The sequence below is a fragment of the Passer montanus genome, unplaced genomic scaffold, assembly GCF_014805655.1.
Source record: "Passer montanus isolate IOZ18808 unplaced genomic scaffold, ASM1480565v1 scaffold159, whole genome shotgun sequence".
Lineage (NCBI taxonomy): Eukaryota > Metazoa > Chordata > Aves > Passeriformes > Passeridae > Passer > Passer montanus.
In genome coordinates this window covers 127,220-147,219 of record NW_024363049.1, presented here as the reverse complement: position 1 = coordinate 147,219, position 20,000 = coordinate 127,220, and the positions used below count along the sequence as shown (strand labels likewise).

General features: G+C 46.7%; 1 protein-coding gene across 1 annotated transcript in view; it reads left to right on the top strand.

Moving 5' to 3' along the window:
* The first annotated feature begins 19,941 nt into the window (after positions 1-19,941).
* DELE1 (DAP3 binding cell death enhancer 1) overlaps positions 19,942-20,000 on the top strand; it is an 18,527-nt gene continuing 18,468 nt past the window's right edge. Inside the window, exon 1 of the mRNA XM_039702708.1 lies at positions 19,942-19,987. Coding sequence (XP_039558642.1) covers positions 19,957-19,987 — 31 coding nt within the window. The 5' untranslated portion in view covers positions 19,942-19,956. The remainder of the gene's footprint in view (positions 19,988-20,000) is intronic.

The following is a 20,000-nucleotide window of genomic DNA, read 5'->3' as shown; positions in this document are numbered from 1 at the left end:
GATTCTTTTTTCATATCAAAGAGAATGTTTTAAGGAATCAAGTCAGACTGAAATTCTTACTGGAAAAGACCATACACTGAAAGTGTCTGGCAGTGAGAATGTAAATATATGAGCAGAGCTACCCCATCAGTCACCAGAGAAAGGAGACTGAGTGCTTAATGCTGAGAGGTGAAATACCAAACATGGGCCCCTCTATTATTCATAAAATAAATGGATATAATGGCACAAAGGGGAAAAAAGGTTAGAGAAGCAATTTGCAGGAGCAGAGGCTGCTGTGCAGAGCCTGAGCAGGCACTGAGGGGCTGCTCCTGCTTCATCTCCTGTGAGCTGCAACAAGAGCGAGTTCAACAAGAGGCAGGGGATGAAGCAGCAGAGAACTTGGGCTGCTCTTGGAGCACAAAACTCCTCTCGGAGTGCAGACCTCAGAGGTCTCAGCAGGCACAGAGCTCCCCACAATTCAAGGTGAAATGAGATGGAATGGGAGGAGGGGTCAGAAATAAGGAACTCACTCCCCACAGCAGCACTGAAATAGAATCCCACAGAATCAGAAAATTCACTGGGCTGGAAAAAACCTTTGAGTCCATTGAGTCCAGCAATGAAAGCCCCAGTACATCCAATTCTGGTGTTCCCATCGAACACTGTGGGAAGATTGGATTGGGGGCAGAAAGGAGCCATAAAAAGGATATGAGGAGAGGAGAATGTGTAGCTGGGAAGCTTAAACAGCTCAATTGTGGGGCAATTCCATAAGAACTTTCACAAGGGGGAAATATCAACCAAGGCTTTTTAATCTTGCCGAGACAGAAGAAAGACTGAGGACTGAAAAATGAAAGTGATTCAAAGCAGAAATGAAACCCACATTTTTTAACAGCAGTGATGATTAAATTTGGGAACAAACTACCACCTGAAGTGATGGATTTTTCAACTCTTGACATCTGGAACATATGTTCCTGTGAAAAGTTCAAGTTTTGATAAATAAGGATTTTTTTCTTCCCTGAAAAATAATTTTGTCAGAAAATTCTTCGCCACTGTTCGGGTTTCTTGTCTACTTAAAAAAGATAAAAGATGAGACAGAGAAACAGCTTTGTATGTTGAAAGTTGGTCAAAATGATAATAAAAGCAGAATAATGGAATTCCTAGATAAGGAGTATGATATGGCAGGAGTTAATTATTGCAGCGACTGTAATGAAAATTTTGCATCACTAATATTCCAGAACTATTTGAACATTTCTTTATAATCATGATCAAAAGGGAACCGCTTGACATAATCTACTTGAGCACTCGAGAGCCTTCAGATAGTGGTTTTCAGGCAGGACTAATCCCGAGGAATCCTGAGATTGTGGATGCTCCCAAGTGCAAAGCACAGACAGGGCACCAGGCAGAGCCCTGATGTCACAAACTGGAATTTCCTCCCAGCCCGGGCTCCTCTGCGAAGGTGTTAAGTGGCATCGTTCCAAGGATCATTTTTAATTGCAATCAAGGCAACAAGAACTCTTGCATAAGTGCTTTTAATACACTACAGGAATGAAAAATGACACATGAGGCGCTGACAAGTTGTGGAGCATCATTAAGCACACCACAGCCATTAACAAATGCGCCGAGGCAGGCTGGTACAGCTGTGTGAAATTCAGGAGTTGGGCTCCACATCCTTGGAGTTTTTTTAGTCAAATACTTCAGAAGAGTGAAGCTCATCCTGAATCAATAGGATGTGAAGCATCACTGAGGAGAAAAAAAAAAAAAAAAAAAAAAAAAAGGAACCCGCATCCTCTGGGGATTTTTTATTGGCCTGAGAATTGTGGCACTCCTCAGTAAATGTCAGGCTTATCAGCGTTGTGAGTAAGCATCAGTTAGCTCTCAAACGAGCTGACTCTGTTCATTTTTCTCAGAACTGTGTGTAATATTCTCCTGGCAAGGAACAGCTCTTTTAGTAGACTGCAGCACAAATTTGTAAAAGGAGCTTGTCTCAGCTCTGATCCAAAAACCAAAAGAGATCCAGATTAGATGCCTGTGGAAAGAGCTGCTTTTTGACTACAAAGCCCAGATCATTTGGAGTTAAAGCGATACAAGAAGTACAAATTTCTCCTTTTCAGATCACAACAGATGCACCAATTGTAGGAAAACTTTCTTCCCTCGACTTGTTTACCTACTTCAAATTACATCAGTAGCTTCAAGTGTATTTTTGACCCGTGAGTGGTTAATGACATCAATCTCTCCAATACATATTCATCCCTTTCTAAAGACCCTCTCGTTATTTCTCCCATGTAGCTTTCCTCTTTCTAGTGCTCGCCGAGCCCCAGCAGCCTCGTGGTGAGATCTTCATTAGCATTCAAATAAAAATTCATTGTTTGCCTGTGTAGTGGGGAGAGGAGCCATCACAAGTGTTTACATTCCGAGCCGCGTTCCATTTGCTCCTGACAGAACACAACAAAGCACAGCAAAGGCTGCGCTGGGTCAGGGAAGGTTCCCCTGCTCCAGCAGCAGCTTTCCCATCCAGCTGCTCAGGGAAGGGGTTAAGAGCACACCAGGAATGCAGCAGCGCTTTCCTGGAATGTTATTGTGTTTCCCAACAATGTGTGTCTTGGGACTTTGCGAGTCACAATCCTTGGTTTTACTGTTGAACAGGTTCTGCTTTAACTCCCCTCCATTAACTTCTCCCGCTACCCCCGGAGCACAAGTAAATTCCGAGCATCCATAATATCCCGTGGCAAGGGATTTTACAGCTCCATCACAAGGTTTGTCAAGAACCATCAACCACATTATGCTGATTTTCAGTTGTTGCTTTGCAAGAGACACTAAAGGGGCTCCTCACTTTGGAGAGAGTGAGGAGGATGTGAGTGAAACTTGTAAAATTATGGTGAGGCCACCACTCCTGGCCCATGTCCAGGTCTGGACCCCAGCCTGTGAGAGAGCCCTGGAGGGGCTGGAGCGTGTCCAGGGCAGGGAACGGAGCTGGGAAGGGGCTGGAGCCCCAGGAGAGGCTGAGGGAGCTGGGAAGGGGCTCAGCCTGGAGAAAAGGAGGCTCAGGGGGGACCTTGTGGCTCTGCACAGCTCCTGACAGGAGGGGACAGCCGGGGGGTCAGGCTGTGCTCCAGGGAACAGGGACAGGAGGAGAGGGAACGGCCTCAGGCTGGGCCAGGGCAGGCTCAGGGTGGGCACAGCAGGAATTTCCCCATGGAAAGGGTGCCCAGGGATGGGGAGGAGCTGCCCTGGGGGGTTTGGAGTGCCCATCCCTGGAGGTGTCCTGGATAGGACTGGAGGTGGCACGGAGTGCTCTGGGCTGGGGACATGGTGGGGATCAGGCACAGCTTGGACTCCATGGTAGGTCTCTTCCAACCTCACCAGTTCTGGGATTCTGGGATTCTCTGGTCATATCTGGGACAGGTGGACAGTGCAGGCAGAAGAACCATGGTCTCACCCATGAGATCCTTTCTTCTCTAGTTCTGAGTAGGTCCTTTAGTGCCCTTTCAGGACCCTTTCACAAGCTCCAAACTTGTGAATTGTGGTTACTCACTAGAAAAAATTTCCCAAATACATTCCCAATACATCGGGGCTTATCCATTTTCCTTATCATTCCTCCTCCCTTGCTCAGCACAGCCTCCACCGTGCCCATCTGCAGTTCTGCATTCACTCCTGGGGACCTTCTCCAGGATTGTTGTGACATCCCAACTTCCATCCCTCCTGCAGGGAAACTGATTTAAGTGACAGGTTACACACTATTGTAGCTCTATAATTGCATATTTGTTTTCCTCCAGAGCTCTTGAGTGATTACCAGATGGTCTTGGTAATTTCTGACTCTTCATCTTATCAATTAGTCCTAAAATGAATTTTATTGTCATTTAATTTGAGACGGTTCCTTACACTTGTCCCCATAAGTTTGGTTCTCATGGGAGAACAACCTCCCTCAACTACAGACAGCACCAACACAAAGCTCACTTTACTTTCCTCTCCTACAGGAAATCGTATTAGAGACTGCTCATCTGTTTACCAAACTGCTGGAAAAAATAGGATTCTGGCAATTTTGAATATATAGTTACAATATTTTTATGATTCCTTTAGTGAGTTTGCACCTTAAAATTTTCACTTGCCTGCCCTACAGGTTTAGCTTCACAGTTAATGGGTTTTGTTGGGTTTTTTTTTCCCATAGTTTCTTTATTTGCTCAGAAACCCCTGGTTTTGAATACTCTCTTTCCACTCTGCTCTTAGAATATTGCCTTTTTGGTCCCTGGTAGAATTATTTCACTTAGTGATATATTGCTCTGAGCTTCAGATGGGGTGGGTTTATCTCCTTTCTCATCTCCTGCATCCTTAGAGCAGCTGCTTTTAATTTCCTTTTAGGAAGCTCCTGCACTTTTGAATAGGTCTCATTTTTAAGTTAGGTGGTACTCTGAGGGAGTTGTGGGGGGAAATCAAATATTCCTCAGATAACTCACAAATCCCTCTGGAAAAAGAGAGGGGCATTCACCAAGGCTTCCAAAGGAGGGAGCTGGGGAGGAAAGGATGTGCAGCAGCTCCAGCTGGAAAGGGAAGGATGGGGAGGACTCTGCCCTGGCACTGCAGGGAGCAGGGAGCTGGGTGCTGGGAGAGGTGGGCAAAGGAACTCCCAGCACCAACACCCAAAAGGGCCTGCTGAAAGACAGGGAGGGAATTCAGAGAAGCAATTCCCAAAGGAAAATTCCTGTTCAAAAGCAGGATGTCAGCAGGATGATGTGAGCTCAGTGTTCAGCTGGAAGGATCTCCCTACACTCACAGAGAGGGTGTGGGGGGCAGAGCTGTCACATGTGGCTTTCCCTCAGCATTCCAGGTCTGTCTTTAACAGCAGGAGCTGGGGGGGGCTGTGGGAAGCTTGGGGTGAGAGCCTGTGTGCACCCCCCACCCCACTGCTCAGGAATTATGGTTTACAGGAACTCAGAGCTGCTGCAAAAGCACCCCTGGATCTCTTCTGGGTGATTGGCATCCAGCTCCCCTGGAAAACAAACAATCTCCTAACAGCAAAAGAGGGGATCAGTGTGGGCCATGCCCTGCTCTCCTGGTGACTTGTCCCTGCCTGCATGTGACAGCAGCTGGCCACACTCAGAGCACTCGGGATCCTGGCACTTCTGGAGTGTTTGATACCATGTAGGGAGGAAGCATGTGTATATTTAAATGGAAATATAATAAAAGATGTGTCCAGGCAGTTTTGCCCAGAGCTGCAGGTGCCCAGCCCTGGGGACAGGCTCTCCCCTCCTGCAGACAAGGTTCTAAGCTGCAGTGGCCATGGAATAGCAAGCAGGCAGCTGGCAGATCCCACAAACAAACCTGCCAGATGTTCAGCCCCACAAGGGAGCCACTCTCCTGTCCTGCTGCAGGGACTGTGCTGTGCCTCCTGGTGGGTTGGCTCCTTGCAAAGAACGCTGGAAAACAGGGCTGGCTTGACAGCTCCTCAAAATTGGTGCTACCACAGGTTTGTGGAGTGAGCAAACATCAACAAGGAATAAATCAGAGCGGGGAGAAAGGCTGCTCTCCACTCTCCCTCCAGCGTGGCTTGTTTACACTCTGCACTGCAATCTGAAAAATGCCATCTCTAATGAATACTAAATAGTGGGAGGCTTCTCCTCAGCAGCCTGGTGCTGAGGCTGATTGCTGTGCAGGAGAATGTGCTGCTGAGAGTGGGGGCTCGGCTGTGGCTCTGTTTCATGCAGTCATAGAAACTGTCAAGCTCAGGTGCCTCTGTGATCTGCAGGCAGCCTCTCTCCCTGCACCCTTTCCTGGCTACCCATTTATTTTTAAAACGTTCCATTGTTACTGTCGCTCAGGTCTTGCAGCCAATTTTCATGTCATTATTATTTCTGTCGCTTTAAAATTTATCTACTTATGCAATTTTAATCTTTTTTTTTTTTCCCCTAAACCAATTCACAGTAATATGTTAACAGCTGCCTTGTAGTGGAAGTCACTGGGAGTTAATACTCCCGAGCCCTCTCTGGTAAGAACTGACTCACCTCAGTGTTATAAATCTATTCTACACTGCCTTGTACCCCTCTCCTCAGAACATTCACATGGATCTGCCTCGTCACCGGGAACATTCCCGACCCTGCCTGTGCAGGGGACATTAAAAAAAAAGAATACCAGCAAGCAAGAACACTTCACACACAAATGGCATCTAAAATAGTTCTGCAGCTCCTTAAGCTGTGAGGCTGAGGGAGCAGAAGGAGATCTCTATTGCAGAAGATGGGGGATACAAAAGGAAGCATCATAACAGAGCCCCTGCTCACATTTCAGTATTCCTGATGGAATATATCTGCCTCTGTTTGGGGAGCTTGATGACATTTTTTGGTTTTCTCCTCCACCAGCGGTTCCACCTTCCCTGTGAGGGTGGGAGGCACTGAGGGTGCCCAGAGCAGCTGTGGCTGCCCATGGATCCCTGGCAGTGTCCCAGGCCAGGCTGGACAGGGCTTGGAGCAGCCTGGGATAGTGGAAAGTGTCCCTGCCCATGGCATGGGTGGCACTGGGTGACATCTCTTCCACCCCAAAGCAGTCTGGCATTCTGGGTTTATTCCAAAGAAGTCAAGGCATTCCCATGGTGATAATTCCACATAACAAAAATGCAGAGAAGAAAAGGCACTGACCCAAAGGCTTGTTGATGCACACATAGCTAAGAGGTTTTTGGGTGATATTTTTTTGTAAAATACCGAATTCAGGCAAAATCAGTGTTTCTGGTTAACAGCAAATCATTCATCCCAAATGCAATGGTTATTCTTTCTTCCTCCACTCATCTGCTGGAGTGTTCACATAAATATGCATGCACTTCCCACCCACACAGTATCAAACACTCCACAAGTGCTCCAGAGCCCAGGATAATCCGTTGTTTTGGAGGGATCAAACCTGCAGCCACGTGTGTGCAGTGAGCAGGAGATTCTAAAGCCCAGCACAGGGGCACTTCTCACTGAGCTGTGCAAAGGTCACCCTGTGCTGTGATTAAGCTCCTGTCAACACTGAGCCTGTAGAAGAGTTCAGAAAACACTCTGCAAACAAGAGCCAGGCTCTCTGGGTTAAAAGGTTATGAAATTTAGTCTAATCTCTAGTTCTGTTTTCTTAGATGTTCACTACCAATCTATTATAGCAAAAAAGTCAGTGCACCCCAAAATTGTGTTTCACAACATCTTCTTTCACAACTTCTTCTTTTACATGACCCTGGCCATATTTACTGCAGAATCCCAGACTAGTTTGGGTTGAAGGAACCTTAAAAATCAACTCATTCCATCCCCTGCCATGGGCAGGGACACTTTCCACTATCCCAGGCTGCTCCAAGACCTGTCCAGCCTGGCCTTGGACAATTCCAGGGATCCAGGGGCAGCCACAACTGCTCTGGGAAATCCATTCCAGGGTCTCACTACCCTCACAGGGAAGAATTTCTTCTCAATTTCTAATCTACCAGACAATTTCTACAAGGCTGCTCAGACTTGCAGTTCAAACTGTTCAGAATTCTCTCAAGACTCCCTTGAAATCTCTTTTTTAAGTCATGCTGATTTGCATCATCATTTCTCAGACTGAAATGAAATAATTTCTTTTTGTCAAAACATTCCTTCCACCACTCTCTTGAAAACCACTTGTGACTCTGTGAATTATCACAGGAATTTCACATTTGGCACAGCATTTCTCCCAGTGAGAGGTTTGGATCTGTTGCCTTCCCAACTGTCCACGAAGTTCTCACACTTTCAAACACTGGGAGCTGTCCACAAATCAAACAGGACAAGTAAGATATCAAAAGATTTAACACCCGGGAAAAGTAAAACAGCAGAATAATCAGAATGTTTTCTAAGTGTACAGAAACTAACAGGAGATGAGTCCTTGTCTACATGAATCCCTCAGGAACAAAACAAGCTGATGCAATCCAATTCTGCTCTCCAGTGGATGAGATTTTGTGGATAAGGAAGAAGCAGCAGATCCCACACACCTGAGGCTCCTGACATGGTCCCACGTGATATCCATAAGTGATGAATGCCTTGGCAGAAGTCCTGACACAAATCTGGTTGGAACCTGCAGTCTGAGAGCAGTTTCCAATGGCTCACTGTGAAATGCAAAGGACAAATTGAATGGTTACTCAGCTGCTCAGAAGATCCATTCAATATTTTATTGATAGCCTGGATGAGGGAATGGACTGTGTGTTTATTAAATCTGCCAAGATTAAATCTGTGAAGAGCGGCTGCAAATACATGGGGGAGAGCAGTATTAAAAACTTTTGACAACTTGGACAAGTCTATAAATACAGAAGGCATCTCTCTGGTAAAAAAGCAGAGTGGTTTCACTTGGGCAGGACTAAAGTGCACAAATACAGGACAGACACCAGCTGGCAGAAAGCAGTCTGGAAAAACAAACAATCAGAAGGTTCTGCTGGATCACAGGCTGTCCAGGGTTATTATCCTGAGCAGAGAGAGAGGTTATTATCCTGAGCAGGTCTATTAGCAGAATTACCTGCCAGACATCTCACAGGTTCTCTGCTGTCCTCTGAAACACCTGAGTGCAGAGGCACGGCCAGGTTTGGGTGCTGCTCCTCGGGAAAGACTGACAGGCAAAGCAGCAGGACAAGGAAAACACGACCTGAATCCAGACACTGTGAACAGGAGGTGCTCAACAGAGAGCAGAGCATGGAGAGGGGCAGGAACAGCCCTGACAGTGCAGGGTTGGTGCAGGAACAGCCCTGTGCCAGGTCAGTCTGCTAAAAATGCAACTGAAACAACTGCTCAGCACAAGCAGCTCTGATCTGCCGTGGAAGGAGGAGATGGGCTGAGTGATCAGCTGAGAGCTCATCCAGCTTCACTTTTCAAATGTTCTGTGCCCAGCTCAGGCTGATCAGGGTTTGTCAGTCCCCAGTTTGCCTAGATGTACCCCAGCACCTTCACACAGCATTTGTATCATTTCTGCATTAACATCATCATTAAGGTTAGTGGTTTATGCTCATTTTACCATCTTAGGACTCCCTGTCTCACAAACACCTTATCAAAATGCTATTTGCCAGACCAGCATGACTCACAGCTCATCCATGAAAAGCCATTTTAATAATTAGTCCTCAAATACTAATTCAATAAAATCTTTGGACCTTGATTTTCCTTCCCAAGCAGTGCAATGAGCAAAAGGGCTCGTCATCCTTGGCACTGCTTCTCTCAGACTCACAGGATGCAGATCAGAGCTGCTGGTGCCAGCCTCCCATCCCACTGACAGCATTTTAGAAACAACTACAGTTTTAGCAGACATTGTAGACACTTGGGTGTCTCAGCTGCAGATTGTCACAGAGACATCAGGTCACTGCTGCTGCCTCCAGCACCCAGTCCAATCCCTGGCACAAAGGCAGGACCAGCTCTCCTTGTGTCCATTCTGACATCAGAAAAAAATCTTCAAGCACTTTAATCTTCCCCAGATTATCCATTTCAGTGATTCTACATCCTACATCAACCATTTATCCCTGCTGTTAGTGCAGTTCAGCCTGCTTTCTCCAGCCATTTTTCCCATGGACAGCAGTTTTAGCTGCAGTGACCAGGCTGACTAACATGACACCTTGTAAGCCAGATGAATTCTCAGGGCATCAGGGAAAGCAGTCCTGCTTTATCAAACAATTATAATCAATTACCAATATTGATCAGAAGCAGCTACAGCTGAGATTCCTGCAGGATCCATTGAAATAAATGGCTGTGCTGGAAGAAGAGCAAAGATCCCTGTGAAATTGTGCAGGTTCTGAGATTTATGAAGCACAGCTCAATTTCATTGGCATTCCATCAGTTAAATCAACATTATATAAACCCTTATATATAGGGGTTCTTATATAAAAGAAATCATGCAAGTCACAGACCTCGTTAGCTCTGTGTACCCTTCTACCACTGCTAAATTGAGTTGATATGTCAGAGAGTAGAAACCCAAAAGATTCCTGATTTATCGTCTTAATTCTTTACATCTCCTCACAAGAATTCACAGTGCTGTCATTCTCTCCTCCATTCCCATTACCTTCTTTGTAACATATTGGCCTTCTTACTTTTACTGAATAATTCCTGGTCTATTATATCTATAATTATACTAATAATTAAGCATGCCTTTTCATCAGCTAGCAGCTAATTACTTCTGTTCCTACCCAGCTTGCTCAGAAAACAGTCAATTCATCTGTATCCCCATCACTCTCACCGTTGCTAAGCACTCAGTGCCACTCAGCAGTGCCACTGTCACGGTGTGGGGTGGCTCAAGGTGCTCTGCAGTCCCCAGGGGGTGCTGCCTTTCCCCCTCACCGGGGTTCCTCACCTGGGAGAAGGCTTTCCTCACTGCCTGGCACTGCTGCTGAGCCCAAACAGTTCTGGAGCTGTCCACGAGCAGCTCCTGCTTTCTGCAAGAAGTCACTGCAGAGACAAAAAGAACTGGAGTCCAAATCATCCTGTAGCAGCTTGTGGGTCAGAGCATACCCAAGACTGTGTTAGATGAAGTCGAAACTCCTGATTATTTGGACTTCTGTGAAGCTTTTGGCATAGTCAAAAGGATTGTCAGAAGAGGAATGGAGCACTTCTCCCATGAGGAAAGCCTGAGGGATTGTTCACCTGGAGAGGAGAAGCTTTGGGGTGACCTCAGTGTGGCCTTGCAGGGCCTGAAGGAGCCCCAGGAAACATGGAGAGAGACAATTGACAAGGGCTGGAGGGACAGGACACAGGGAATGGCTCCCACTGCCAGAGGGCAGGGCTGGATGGGATATTGGGAATTAGGAATTGTTCCCTGGCAGGGTGAGCAGGCCCTGGCACAGGTGCCCAGAGCAGCTGTGGCTGCCCCTGCATCCCTGGCAGTGCCCAAGGCCAGGCTGGACACTGGGGCTGGAGCAGCCTGGGACAGTGGGAGGTGTCCCTGCCATGGGAGGGGGTGGCACTGGATGGGCTTTAGGGCCCCTTCAACCCCAAGCAGTTTAGGATTCCATGGTTCTGTGGTTCTCTGGTGCGAAGAACCTCTTGCTCTCACACCTTGTCCCTCACCCTGGATCATTCCTGATCTGCTGATGTGACAGCTGGACATTGTCATTGTGCCTCTGCTCCTTACTCTGCATCCCATCAACACCCTGCCCCAAATCACTCACGCCAATCAGTATCAAACTTCAGCAGCGTGCTGATGAATCAGCTCAGATTGGTTGTCTTTCCCCAGTTTTCTGCCATTTGGTCCCTTGTAGGCCGCAGACAGAAGTGGATGTTCCAGGGCAGGAATTTTCACCATCACCAGCTTTGGCAAGCTGCTTCCTTGCCTGCTCCTCAGGTAATGCAATCAGGGAAATTACCATTAGGGAAATTACCATTAGTGAAATGTTAATGGCTAGTATTTCCAGCCTTTCCAGAGACTGGGTTAGGCTAAACCCTTAATCCTTTTATCTGACTCATGACTGCATCCTCTGAAATGAAGCAATGCTGGCAAATGAAGTGGTTGTGCCTGATTCCAGCAAAAGGAAAATTGGAAAATGAGGGAATTTGTTACAGAAAACACTCAGAGTGGCAGCCAGAAAGGTAAAATGTTTTCAGATGGCAGGTAGACTATTTTAGGATTTTATATTGGAGGCTCAAAGCAAATGCATATAACCTGTCAAAAAAAAAAAGACTTGAGAGGAAAACAAAAAGCTTGCATCATAAAACAGCAGGATCAGGGAGGCTCTTGGAAGTTAAAAGGTATCCTGCAAAAAGCTGAAGTTGTGTCTGAAAAAGGAAATCTAAAAAGAACATAAATTCTGGCAGACTAAATGTAAGAGCACAATAACATAGATGGAAGAAAGAGTTTAGAAGCAGTTTGCTAAAGAAATAGAAAAGAATGTTATAAATCCTTCTTGAACACATCAGGAGCCAGGAGCTTGCAAGTGTCACACAGGTGTGGAAGGAGCACTCAGAAAACACAATGCAATCACAAAAAAATCCCCCAAATTTTTTCAAACCTCTGTTCACCTGGAGAATCCTGGAAACTCTAGAACCAGGATCTTGTTTATAAGGCCTTCACAGAAGGCTTGTCTTAATTTAAGGGTGTTAAATGGAGATTACAAAGCAGATAAAAAGAATAACAACTTTTCACTGGGTGCCCAGTGGAATTCACCCAAGGTTTTTATAGAATGTTAAATATGAATCATCACTGAGCTAATACCCTGAGTATGTAACCTTTTGCTGAAAATTGCTGTGATTATCAAAGGACAAGAAGGTAACTAATAAGAAATCAGGTTTTTAAAATAAATCCAGTGGCGATTCAAGAAGCCTCAGACCACTAAGCCCAATGTCCATATGGGTCATGTTAGCTGAAGCTCCAGTAAAGAACAGAATTAGTGAATACATGAATAAAAGTAACATGTTAAGGAAAAGTAAACATGACTTTTGTAAAAGGAATCCAAGTCTTCTGAATCTGCTGGAATTCTTTGAAGGAGTCAAAAGCATGTAAATAGCAGAGCTCCAGCTGAGAATTTTTCCCTGCATTTCCAACTCACCCCAAGCTTCCAGAAACCTCATGCATAGAAGGTCTCATCAAAGGCTTTTAAATAAACTAAAACAGCCAGGGACTACAGGTAAGGACCTCACAGAGTTACAATTTAGCATTGGAAAAAGAAGATTATCCTAAAGGATGAGTTTTCACAGTGGAAGATGATCGGCAGTGGAGTCCCATGGGGATTAAGGTCCACGGTGTTCAATGTGCTCAGAAATGATTTGAAAAGTTGGGGGAAAAGTGAAGAAGTTTTCTGATAAAAACTAAATTAATTAGGATAATATTTACTGTAAAAAGTTCAAGATGCCATGACACTGAGCAAGCCTCATGACAAAGTGGAAGATAAATTTCAGCCCTGACAACTATAATCTGGTTATCCACAAAAGGCAACACTTTACATGCAGAGTGATGGGCTCTGAGCTAGTTTGCACAATTTAGGAAATACATCTCAACATTATAACAGCTGTTCTATGAATATATGACCCCATTGCTCAAGAGCAGGCAAAAAAAATCCCCAAAGTTTCAAATTCCTAGGAGAGAAAAGTACAGCCCTGCCCCTGTTTGCATTCACGGCAGCTCAGCTTCTCCAACAGCCAGCATGTCTCTGGTACCCTCACCTGAGACAAAAAGAAACTGTAACAGCAAAAAGAAAAGCTACATGGCAGGATGACAAACATGGGGAGTACCAAAGTGCTTTCATGTGAGACACGGAGTTAGCTTGAATGAGAGGCTGAGCAGGAAGGGATGGCTTGGCATTTGTCGTTGCCAATTGTGCCGAGCAGGCCAGGTGCCAGCAAGGGGAGACGGACACCGAACACGAGCTCTGTCGTGTGCCGCTTTGTTCAGCTGCTGAAGCCTTCATATCCTGTCAGGCAACAATTCCGAGGGCTCTGGGAGGACTGTGACAGCTCCGTTTCCTACATAATCCCAGCGTGCTTTCAGGGAGATGTGAGGGGAAAGGAGGAATGAAAGGCTGGCAGTGCTTTTTGTGCCCATTACCTCGAAATCGTTGCTCATTAGAGGTCTCCACTTCCTTTCCCAGCTGTCCTCCCCCACCACAATTTCAGAATTAAAATAAATAAAAGCAATAAGCCCCCCCACACACACTTAGGCTGTGTTTACTAACATCTGCCTATGGTGACCCAGCTGTTTCTTGCCAGCCCCTTCAGGGATGTGTTTTAACACGGCTCCTCTCACCTTTTCACACTTCCCTCATTTCCCAGCTCCTCTGAGCACTGTGGGTTCAGGCTGTTAACTCAGCTCTGCCTTTCAGTCACTTGTGCACTGACTTGTACCAGTTGGTCCCAAACCTGGTAACAGCCTCAAACTCCTGGTGAGCCATTAATAATACACCAGTAATCATTTTAATTGCAGCCGGGTGTCTGGAATTTTGGAGCTGCAAGCAGAGTTCCTTCTCCCCACAATATTATTGTCCCATTGTGCATTTTGGAGTTTAGCTCTCATTAAAAGTAATAGAGGGAAATAGTCTGTGGCAAAGTGAATGTGTTTGTTTTCACAGTTCACCTCCTGCTCCTCTGCACTCAAACACACTCTCGCTCAGTGACAAGACCACAGCTGCTGCCATCGTTTACTTACCTGAGGAGTGCAATATTTAGCTGGAGGGACACTGGAGTTTTCTGTTTGTTAGTTATCAGGTCAACAACTCTCACCTTATCACTTCAGTTTCCATTCTGTTGATAAAACCTGTCAGCCTTCCTTGAGTGGTTCCAGGCCCTCAGAAGCAATCACATTAAATTGGCACAACCAAGTAAATCTGTAAGGGATGTGCTCCTGCCTAACCAAAGGGAAGGGGGGAGGGCTCGGATTTCTTTCCCTCTTCCTCCTTGCGCAGTTCCAATGTCCGAGTGCTTGGAGCTGTGTTGAAATCCTCCCTGAGGATTCAGCAGTTCAAGTCAGATCAGGTCTTTGACTATGGCCCAGAGGAGATGTCTGCAGAGCCGAAACTGATATGTTTAAGTGCAAGAGACAATAATCATTTCTTCAAGTAGAAACTAAAAATACCCACAAGAAAGTGGAATTCATAATGGAGATTTTAAAGATCTGTGACACACCACAGCCTGCACAGGGGTTTTAATGAGAGAGAGGTCAATTTAATTGGTCAGGGCCAGCAGTGCTTGGCTGGGTGAGGGGCTCTGAGGTCTCACACTCGCGGTGAACGCCTGGAGCGTCACTGGACGAGCCGGTGTCACAGCACAGCCGTGTCACAGCCAGGGACAACCTCCATCACCAACATCACACGGCCCAGCCACGAGGAGAGGGCACTATAAAGAGGAGGCAGAAGCTGACAAAGGAACGTTCCTACGGGTAATTGCAGGACTGACCATCTCCATGTGCCGTTTGTTTCATTATAGCTCTGGGAATGCAGCTAAAGCAGCCCGTTAAGTTTTAAAGTCTGTTAGGGCTGACTTAACAAGGACTTGCTGAGCACCTCAGTCTGAATTCACCCCCCTCCCCTGTGCAAACTCTCCTGGAGTGTTTGTGGAAACCCAGAAATAACTTCCATGGACCATTCAATTACAGACAATCACCACCCAGAGCTCCCTGTCCTCGTGGCACGGCTCATCAATCAGGTTTGCTGTCACCATGTCTCTTCTCATAGCAGTCACCAGAAGGCTCTGAGCTCCCTCCGAATCCATGTGACATTTACTGTCAGGGGCTGTCAACACCAAGAGATTCTCCCAGGGCCTCCGAGTTCATCACAAAGCAACGAGATCTATGCCCAAAGCTGCTCCCAGTCCCAGCTCTGGATTACAGTGACTGACTGAGGGGCTTTGCAGCACGCCAGGAACAGGGAAGCAGCAGAAAGAGCCACAGCTTATGCCCAAACACCTTTATTTTCTTATTCCCTTCTCTTTTCTTGTTGTACAACTGCTTAAGAGAGGTCTCAGGCACGTGATTAATTAGCCTTCCTTAAAAATATCCCTTATAAACTTATTTAGAGAAAGCTGAGATTATTTACTTGGAAATTTAGCCTTCCCATCTTTAGCATTGATCCTGCCTTCACTCTCTGTTTAACAACATAGTGACCTAGTAGAAAAAAATTATAAAACTTAATAAATTGCAGTTGGCAGTATTGACAGAGTGTGTATATGCACATTTGGATTTGTATGAACGTATTATAAGAAATCTAATAAAGTAAAACAAACACATTTGCTTTGTCTGTGAGCTGTGAAACGAGATATCTCCTGTAATTACACTGTTTGAAGTATATTTGGTCAAAGGGGGACAGTGAGATTTTTGGTCATAAATTTCTGGGTTTAGTTTAAAATAACAACTATTATCTATCAAAGCTTACATGGTCCACTAAGTTACTTTGCTCAAGATGCAGAAACATAAAAATGCAGATGAAACCGTAAGTTAGCAGGAGGCGACTATAAGACAAGAGGAACCAGCTCCAGAGAATAAAGTTCCAGTGCCAAATGTGCCTCAAAAAAATAATCAAAACCTTAGAAATACATTCATGTTTTCTGCACTTTGGGGAGGAATGGGGATTAATGACTGTCCAAACCAATGACTGAAAGAGTGATTTCAACTGCAAAGGTTTTTAAAAGAACTCACAATATGTATAACCTTCTAGAACTTCCATGTCTATTTTTAACCTTCTAGAACTTCCATGCCTATTTTTAGCTTGCTTTCCACAACCAGGCTGGTTCCCTCTTCCAACCAAAATAAATATATTTCTTAAGGAGCACAGTATTTATTTCCCTCAGGAGCAAAGTATTTATTTTCCTAAAATTATCATGATAATAAGCAGAGTTTTCTCAGCCCCTTCTGGTATGCTCTGTGTGCTGCTAACCCAGTGCTGACCAGCAGCTGAGCCCAGCAATCCAGGCTGCTTTCAATCCAATTTATAGCCCATTTACCCCATCCACACCTCACCCACCAGGCTGGTAAAATGACACCTTTGTGGCAGAGTCCAGTAAACAACACCCATTGCTCTCCCCTCATGCTCTGAGCCAATCTCATCTCTGAGGCAGTCAGGCTCCTTTGGCATCACTGTCCTTAAATGCATCCTGCCTGCTCCCCATCACCATCTTGCTTAAAACAGTTTCCAGGAAAAAGCTCCCCATCACCTTCTCAAGAATCAGGTTAAATCAAATGTTTTAGAATTGTCCAATCCTTCTTCTTACCCTTATAAAATCCCAGAATGTTTTGGGTGGGAAGGGACCTTAAAGCTCCTCAGTCCCTCCCCCTGCCATGGGCAGGGACACCTTCCACTGTCCCAGGCTGCTCCAAGCCCCAATGTGCAAGGTGGCCTTGGACACTCCCCCTGCCATGGGCAGGGACACCTTCCACTGTCCCAGGCTGCTCCAAGCCCCAATGTGCCAGCTGGCCTTGGACACTTCCAGGTATCCAGGGGCAGCCACAGCTTCTCCAGCACCTCACTCCCCTCCCAAGGAAGAATTCTTCACTGAGTGTATGCTGCTTGCCCTTTCTCAGTCAGCAGAATCCTCTCCTGATTGCTGTGACCTTGCCAAGGGGCCCTGCAATGACATTGGCCACGTCCCCCACCGCCCCTGGGTGCACGGAACAAAATCCCAGCAGCAGCGGACAGAAAAGCTGCAGCAAGACATTGCACCTGCAGCAGCTCCTCAGGGCTGGTCACCTCCTGCTCCTCAATGTCCTTTCCACTCTGCCTTCAAGGACACGGACTGGCTGAGCTGGGCAAGCCCAGCAGCAGAACCTCAGGTGGAAGAGTCTGAACATTCTCCTGCCTCAGCCTGGGCCACTCTCTCCTTCAGAGACATTTCCTCCTTCAGCCACGTTCCTGCAGCCCCCAACTCTGAGCTTTGCCAGCTCAGCCTTGCCTTGCTCTGGACAGGGCCCTCCTCTCCAGGCTGAGCAGCCCCAGCTCCCTCAGCCTTTCCTGGGCACCGAGCTGCTCCAGGCCCTTGCTCAGCTCCAGGAGCTCCTGTCCTGCTGTGCTGAGGAGCCAGAGCTGCACACAGCACCCAGAGGTGTCCCCAGGGCTGGGCACAGGGGCAGGATCCCTGCCTGACCTGCTGGAAAAGCACCCCAGGATCCCACTGGCCTCCTTGGCCAGCTGGTCCTTTCCTGCACAGCTCCTTCCTTGTTTCTCAGCATCTCCTCTCCTTCACCCCCTCACCTTCAGACGGTGATTTTCCTTCTCCAGGGTCAGACACCAACCCACAACTGCACCATGAGCACTGCAGCTCCTGGGGAATCCCCACAACAGGAATCCAAACAGACCAGCTCTGCTCGTGCCTTTCCAGGCACAGAAAAGTCAGACTATCCCTCACCACCTGGCTGGGGACTTGAAAGGAAACCAGGACCAAAGCATTAAAAATTCAGTGATCAGCTGAGAAGATTGTGGATGAACCAATACCAACAAGTGCAGGTTCAGTTTTTGGAGCATTAATTAGTGGTATCAACCTGATGAGCAAGAAAATTAAGGCAAGATTATAGAGTGGAGATGCTGATATTTCTATTTTGCATGTAATTTTCATCCCCAAACAAACTGTAGTAGCTTAGCAAACACCAGTCTACTAACATGAGACAATTACAGACACATTTAGTGAAACAGGCAACTAAATGACTTTGTAATTACACTATTAAGCCAAATCTGGGGTGAAAAGGATAAAGGATTTGTGTCCCATATGACACTACCAAAAAAAAAAAAAAAAGAAGCTGTGGAACACCGAGAGAAATTTGGTAATTTAAAGCAAGTGTTTAGGCTGATGAAGGAGAGCAATTATGGATCTTCCACAGCTGGAATTAAACCTGTGGCCATTCAAGCATAAACCACAGCTAATACTGAACAAGAATTCTGAGCTCATAACAGGAATTACCAGCACAGAAAACACCACATTCCAGAAAGAGAGACCAAGCTGGAATGACCAAGAATTTCTGTGCCTACAGAACAAAGAAATAAATGAAAGTGTTTAGCAGGAATGAGCAGGGCAATATTCTTACTCCTGGTGGAAACCAGGGGGAGGAGGACATGAAGCTGTTTTTTTCTCAGGCTGGCATGCTATGGTCTCTGTTGGGTGCAGCTCCGGGTAAGGAAAGGGCACTTTATTCAGTTTATAGTGCAATAACAGGAATCCTTCAGCACTCCCCACTATGAAGGTGGTTCCTATATTTTGTCACCCCCAGAGCTCAGGGAGCACTCACAGACAGGGCAAAGCTGCAGGAACAACCCGGCTATTACAAGCCTGGGGTGTGTCCCTATCCATGCTTTCCTAGGAGGAGTTATCCCCATCCCACACAACAGCAGATCCCAAGGGACTCCCCTGTGAGCCCAAAACAGGTTCTTTCCTGTGTGAAGGGGCTGATCCACACGGAGCCAAGGTATTTGATTTATTTAGTTTACATTTTAGCAAACAAAGGCATCTGTGTTCACTGGCTACATGTCACCTAGTTCTCATATTAATTAGTATTCTATCTTCTATTGGTTAATGAGTCTCTCGCTCCTCATGCTAATTAGTCCCAGGCTCAGTCCTTCTCCTCTTTTGGGTCAGTGGTTTCTTGGGCCATGGGTCAGTAGTTGCGACCTGCCCCTGCTGGAATTACCTTCTACCCAATTGGAGCTGATTTCAGCCCAGCTGCTGAGTTGGCTTTATCACATTCTTCCTTATCTTGTGGGTTCTGCCAAATGTCCTTGTGTCGATAAATTCTGCCTTGTGTCCACCATCAGTGGTGCATCCTTCTTTACAAGCTTCCTCAGCCTCCCTGAGGTCTGAGGTCATTAAAACACGTCCAGCCCTAAATCTTAGCAAGGCAATTCCAAGCAATTTGTCCTTCCAACATTTAGACATCACTTAGAGCTTGTTAGGTGCTATTTGTTCCAGGGATTAAATCTCCCTGCTTGTTGATGTGGCTTGAAAGCATACAAAGATCAAGCACCAAAGAAAAACCCTTCCTTAATTTTAATTTATTCCACATTCTGCAACAAAAAGGCAGCACCCTGTTTCATAACCCCCTTCTCACTCCGTGTTACACTCTGGACAAATTGTTAACTATTTCTGACTCTTGAAATGTCAGCGTCATTTGCAAGGTCACTCTACCAACAAGTAATCGGTCTTTGGAACACCTGGACATCACTTAGAGCTCGTGAGCTGCTGTTTCACGGACACAATCACCCTTCTTGCTGAACAGGCTGGAAAGCAGACAGAGATCAAACCCCGGTGAACACATTTTCTTCAGAAACGTTTTACGTATTCCACATTTTGCAGAGCGGAACCCCCTCAGCGCCCACACGGGGCCTCCCGGCCGGGCGGCGCTCTGTGCGCGCTCCATGGCGGCGGGGCCGCTCTACCCGCGCTCTATGGTGCTGCTGCCGCTCTGTCCTCGCTCCGCGGCGCCCATGCCGCTCTATCCCGGCTCCGTGGCGATGCTGCCTCTCCCACCGCCCGCCCTGTAGCCGCCCTTGTCCCCGCTGTCCCCTGCGTGCCCGCAGCCCCGGCCCGCTGTGCCCCCGCCGTGCCCGCCCGCCCGTCTCTGTGGCCCGCGCGTTCCGGCGGGGCGGGCGGGATGTGGCGGCTGCTGCTGCTGGGCCGGGGCCGCTGCGCGCCCAC